General features: G+C 51.6%; 2 protein-coding genes across 2 annotated transcripts in view; both read right to left on the bottom strand.

The window, feature by feature from the left end:
* Positions 1–1,830: 1,830 nt before the first annotated feature.
* On the bottom strand, positions 1,831–2,223 carry Pmar_PMAR006410 (hypothetical protein; the record flags this gene model as incomplete). Its single annotated transcript, XM_002786948.1, has 1 exon — positions 1,831–2,223. One exon carries the CDS (start codon positions 2,221–2,223, stop codon positions 1,831–1,833), a length of 393 nt encoding a protein of 130 aa, XP_002786994.1.
* A 2,476-nt stretch (positions 2,224–4,699) lies between these two features.
* The window catches only part of Pmar_PMAR006409 (hypothetical protein), a gene marked incomplete at its 5' end in the record, with an annotated part of 1,834 nt that continues 642 nt past the window's right edge, over positions 4,700–5,891 (bottom strand). Inside the window, 6 exons of the mRNA XM_002786947.1 lie at positions 4,700–4,874; positions 4,991–5,165; positions 5,213–5,299; positions 5,370–5,542; positions 5,611–5,749; positions 5,821–5,891. Coding sequence (XP_002786993.1) covers positions 4,755–4,874; positions 4,991–5,165; positions 5,213–5,299; positions 5,370–5,542; positions 5,611–5,749; positions 5,821–5,891 — 765 coding nt within the window. The 3' untranslated portion in view covers positions 4,700–4,754. The remainder of the gene's footprint in view (positions 4,875–4,990; positions 5,166–5,212; positions 5,300–5,369; positions 5,543–5,610; positions 5,750–5,820) is intronic.

Here is a 5,891-nt window from a genome sequence, read left to right as displayed (position 1 = left end):
ATCGCGGCTTCAATCAGGCAAGAAAGGGCTTCGCGGAGAACAGCCGGCCCGCAGCGTAGGCCGAAAAGTAGTCGGCGTGCCGCGAAGTGACGGCCGAGAAACCTTATGATCGCTGTATGATCGTACAGTCTCACCCGATAGAAAGCGGTGGCCGCGTCGAGAGTGTAAACAGTTTTTACGGTTTTTCAATTTTTACTCAAAACTGAGGCGACGCCGTCGCCGCGACGGAGAAGAGGTAGCTGCTCCGCGCGCGCTCGGAGCGAAATAGCAGCTAGAGCAACGCGCACCTGCGCGAGGATGGTTGCGTATGAGTCCCCTGGATGTGAACTCGGCGGAGCCGTTGCGATACCACGTCGTAGGTCGACACAAACTTTTTGGCCTTGTACCACCGGAAAGGCGATAGCTTCGGGCAGGCAGGACTATTCGCCGTTCAACTCGATAGAGAGGGATTGCCACCAACCGCGTTCTTGGAAGCGTTCGAGTTCCTCCAGATAGGATTCTTGTTGAGAGAGACTCAGACCGTCTGAGTCAGACGTGTGAAAAGGTTTCGAGAGTAGTCATGTACGGGCCCCTGTCGTACCAGCGGCGACGATAACCATCGGACCTTGACAGTATGACTCTGAACAGGGCAATCCTTGGCCTCGCTGTCAGCGAGGGGGCGCAGACGGATCGAGCATTCCGGGGTAGCCTTGACCTGACGCCATTGCTCCCCCACTTTCGCCGCGCGTCCGGCGTACGCGCTCGCCTGAGCGGGTCCACCCACAGTCAGGAGCTCATCAATGCCTCGTTCGCAGCGGTAAGCCACGTGCTCGCGCTCCTAAACAACGGTGGATCACCGTCGGTGATGGGAAGGTCTTCCTCTGCGAGCGCCACGTACTTCAGATAGCCACCCTGTGAGAGGTCGGGGGACGAAGAATAACCCGAGGGTTTAACAGGAGTACGAACGATGACCTAACGTGAAGTTCACGTCGTGAACCCGATACCTCGTCGAAACACAGAGAGACCTTCAATGCGCACATGGACCGGACATCAAGGATGCACGTGGAGGCGTCCACGCCCGTGGAGGCACCGCTTGCAGGGAGAACAAAGAATTGTAGCTCATAGTCTCGACCATCACGGTGCACTGTGACCTCGGTAGTGCCACTGAGCTTGACTATTGCGCCGTTGGCGAGCCTGGCAGAGGTCGAGCATGGGCTGATCTTCCAGCCCCTTGCAGCCGCCATCTCCAACGTCAGCGCCATCGCCAAAAACACTCCTGACGTCACAAGGGTCAACACGTAAGATTGTGATAAATTGTGCGTCAGCAACCCTGATAGGGTGATAGTATCACCAAGTTTGAAGGGGTCGGACACGGGGGGGAGTATCATCTTGGATTCGAAGTGCTCCGCCAGCGCTTCGGCTTTAGCCGCATCGTCAGTTGTGAGCACACTAGGGCTCAGTTCCAAATGGGGAATAGGTGTTCAGCTTTGGTGTTCAGCGAGAGTTCTTTAGCGAGACGATGGAACTGTTTACACGAAAGTCGACCACCAACGAGCTTAGAGCGAACAGAGTCACTGTAGGCAGACCGCTTAGCTTCTTTGAGCTGAAGAGCCGAATCTCGAGAATCGGTAGAAGAGGCTCTCAGCAGAGAGGCAAAAACACTTGTACAGGTTTCGTCCCACCATGGCACCGAGTTTTGGTAGGTAGGTATGTGAACCTCTTTGACGAAGTTGCGTCAACCAGCGCGGAGTACTGCTTGCAGATGCTCAACAGCATTATCGGGAGAACCATTTGAGAAAAGATTTCTCCTCAACTTACAGCAAGCATAGGTACGGAACCTAAGCCAATCAGCTACCCCGAAGTCCCAGCCAGGTCGCGTGGTCCGAGATGACTCATCTCAGATGAGTCCGTCGTCAGTGTGATAGGAATAGTGGTGACAACACACGAGTGGTCCGAGATACGAGCCTCAATAGGATCAGCTTTGGCCTTGAAACAGTGGGTATCAGAGCTGGTGAAGACCATATCAAGAGTACCACCGTGTATATGAGTCGGCTCACGGACGATTTGCGAAAGACCCAGACTTCGAGTAGTCGAAAAGAGGCTATCCAAGGAGTGCTTGTTGAAGTCACCAATGGCCAGCACGCAAATAGGTTTAAAAGCCGTGATCTTATGAAAGGATCCCCTAAGACAGTGTTCGACATGAGTAGTGTTAGGAGGACGATAGGCGCATAGGATGCACTGCATCTGCCAGATGTTACCGGTGGCAGTTGCCACGAGCACCCAGCAGCATTCCGCCGTACAATCACAGTCGACTTCAGTAACATTTAGGACTGACTTGCCCCAGGCTAGGAGACCACCACCATGAGAAGCACGGTCCCTAGTGTGATTGCACGCAATCACACTGTGACGCACACTCTGTGCGTGGGGCCCACTTAGAGGGCCCCACTATCGACCATCCATTAAACCACATCCCCCATTGATAAATTGCAAGGGGTTAAATGGTCTATATTGGTCGATGTGAGCCCAACTGGTCTGGGAGGGTTCTTCAAAAGAGGAGAAGGGATTATATCATGATTATCTGACCCTCCGGATGAATATGAGTGTTGCAAATTTGGTGCTTTTATAGGTGACTGTCAGTGGCAGTCAGTTTGGGAACTCTTATCTTTTTTTGGTAGCTATTAGGATTTGGTCAAGTCGGATTCCTGCGAGTGCGATGATTACATGTCAGTCTGACCCTGTCGTGGCACTTCTAGCAGCATCGCGTTTGCGGTCGAGGTTCCTAAAAAAGCCTGAAGGGTATTGCTCAGCAGTTGGCCTTACACGATGAAGTTACTGGCAAATGGTACCAAATAGAGTTTGTTCATGTGTCGGTTGATGACAACCAGGTAGCAGACAGTCTTTCAAGGTTACCGAAGGGTTAACCGGTCCCTGTTTGATTCAATAGGATGTCACGGTCGTGAGTCACGGATGATATGTGAGAAACGAGATGATTCGTTTCAGTTGGTCCCTCAAGCATTCGCTCTCCTTTTTGAAATGAAGAGCTGAGTTGATGAAAGGGAATTACATGTTGAGATGTTATTCGCCGTACGTTATGAGATCGTGGAGTGATAGAGATGCATTGGGCCCAATGATTGGGGGAAAGTGGGTTTAGAGTCGGTGTCTATGCCCCGCCCTGGTCGAGATCAAGCTGAAGGTTCAGCGACGCGGAGTTCACCCCATCTACTTGTCAAGCGCTGCGGTCGTGCTTTATGCTCTGAGCACAATTAACCTATGGCTTGGGAATCCCAACTTGGGATCTAGTCCCCCCCTAAGCACTAGGTATTTGGTGGTTATCTCTTATCAGTGATAGGCTATCACGTATCCTGAGCACGTTGTATTTGCGGAATTCTGGATTCCGCAGTGTGGTATGCAATGTCCGGACAGCTTCAGCAAGCTTCTGTGCGGAGACCGATAATGAGGTGATGGCACTATTGGCGGAGTCTATGAAGTGGGTTGAACGAGCAAGTAGACGAGATATCGGCCCCCTAAGAGAGGAATGACTCCGTTGATGAGCCAGTTGAGTGATTTGGTGGAACTGGGTATAAGAGATCTCGGCGGCTCAGTGTAGGACGTGTGTGTACGTTATTGGGGCGTGATTCCTAGCAGGAGGTTCCTGAGGAACTTCCTACCCAGAGCATCAGAACTGCTGGCACAGCCTCGTGGAGAGAGTTGCTGCCAGATATTGGTGAAGAAATGAACGATTTCAGGGTGAGAAGTAATCTTCACTCGCTGTCGACGGGCTCGGTGAGGTCTGGGTATGCGAAACCTAATTCGTGGTTTGAGTAAGTAGTTGTGGACGTGGCCCATGAGTGACCGGTTATGTACGTATTGGGGAGTTTTGGGGATTACGCCGTAGTACCAGTATTTCAAAGTTGCCGTGTTGTATCTTGGCTTACTAACTGGTCATGTTGATCTGTCTATCTGATCGCGGCTACTGCTGAGGTTTGGAGATCGGGATTCAGTATCCCACTCTACTGCTAGATGGATCAGCATTTGGGGATCAGGTGGTCAACACAGCAGGGAGCCAAATACTACTACAGCTCTAGTCTGCACATTTGCGGGTTTGTGGTTAAACCACATCACTTGCCCCAAACTTTGGGGCAACTAGCTATTACATGATGTGTAGTTGAGTTCTGTTCTGTGAAGTGCGGTGTAGGGGAATTTCCCCTGGGGAAAAGCATTGTATTCGGAACGCAGTGAATTGGCGTTGAAGCGGAAAGGTTATGAACGCCGCTTAGCCGTACGGCACGGAACGTGCGCCGTTCCAGGAGACATATGATTGGTTAACACGCATGCACAAGGGCACGAAGGTTGCACAAGCAACCGAAGTGGAACGATAGGATCTGCCTCACCAGTCCAGCTTCACTTCGTTAAAAACGAATAACTACCACATCGTCATCAAGCCTAAGGTGCATTTTGCACGTACCTTGACACACAGTACTCGTTTCACCGTACTCAAAACTGGTCTGCCCGTGAATGAAAGTTTCATTATGAAACCGTACAGGGCCAAAGCCTTCAGCGTGAATAATGAATCGTCAAGTGGCACGCGAATGTCACTTTGCCAAGTACACCATGTGTAGCTTCGAGTACTACTCGACGAGTAATCTTATTTCGTTCTCCATCGGGTTCCGCTTTCGGATTCGACGAACCGTACTGCACCACACAACACCTCAGAAATGAACAAATAATGGTAAATGGAGAAAGGCTACGAAGAAGTACACGATGAACAGTGGATACTATAAGAGTGTGTTACCGATGAAGAAATTGCTATGATCATTTCGAACGCCGTTCTTCACTGCTGATAACTGCGGTGAAAGTGGTGGCAACAAGCGCCGTGTTCTCTGGGGATGCGGTGTCTGAATATGATGCATTCCACAATCACCTTCCACAGTTACACTCGCGTCCCCACAGTAACGTCCTCTCGAAGGCAAAGGAATGTGGCCCGAGTAACCACCGTTTCAAACGACCTTACCGATGAAATTCGTCCCCGCCTATCCTTGGGTCGCCACTTGTTGTTGTACGGCTTGGTCGGCAGGCTCAATTTGACCGTCATGATGCTTTGCCGCTGCGCTCTATCGTCTTCGTTACCTGGCGGCGTGTAGAACTCAGGGCACCCCAGTAGCTGTAGTGCTTTGTCACAGTTATATCTGAAAGCGCCTCATCTTTTTTTCACCATTAGCCATATTCGACTTACTGCGCTAAGTGTAACACGCCTAATGCCGCATCAACCGAGAACGGCGCTCGGTAATCCATTGGGAAATCCAGAGGATTGTGAAGACGACTGAAAACGAACGGTCCGTTCGGAACGGACGCTCCATCCGACGCCCACCGAGTGGATCCCGTCGCCTCACCTTGAACGCCTCGAGCCATTATCTATCTCTTCCTCGACGTTGCTGCCACGCCGCGCTCCTCTCTCGATGTGAACAAAGGCTTGTGTGGGCCACACGTCCTCGGCCTTCTCCAGGAACTCGTCGATGTCATCTGTTGTGAGGCCGTTCGCCTCAGCCAGCTTCGGGTTCCAAACCTAAGTCTTTCAATACACCCATACACAAAGCGACCAGAACGGATAATCACGCATTTCGACTGCTCGACTGGATGCCCACGCTTCCACCCTCCGAACGATTGACACCAGAGCTTGGGAATCTCGGGCGCTTGATATTCCGGACCAACGGGAACGCTCTTGTTGCCAGTCGTCGCGAGTCGGTATGCTTCCTGTCTTTTCTTCCGACATCTACCGCACGAGTAGAATATACCTACAACTCCACCAAGGTTCAGAGGGGAGTCGAATGGCTCGAGGACGACCTCGTATTCCGAGCGCTTCTCGTGTATCCAGGCCGGTAGGCCGCAGATCTGCACAATCGGTATGATAAACC

The sequence above is a fragment of the Perkinsus marinus genome, assembly GCF_000006405.1.
Source record: "Perkinsus marinus ATCC 50983 genomic scaffold scf_1104296930488, whole genome shotgun sequence".
Lineage (NCBI taxonomy): Eukaryota > Perkinsozoa > Perkinsida > Perkinsidae > Perkinsus > Perkinsus marinus.
This window is presented reverse-complemented; position numbering and strand designations above follow the sequence as displayed.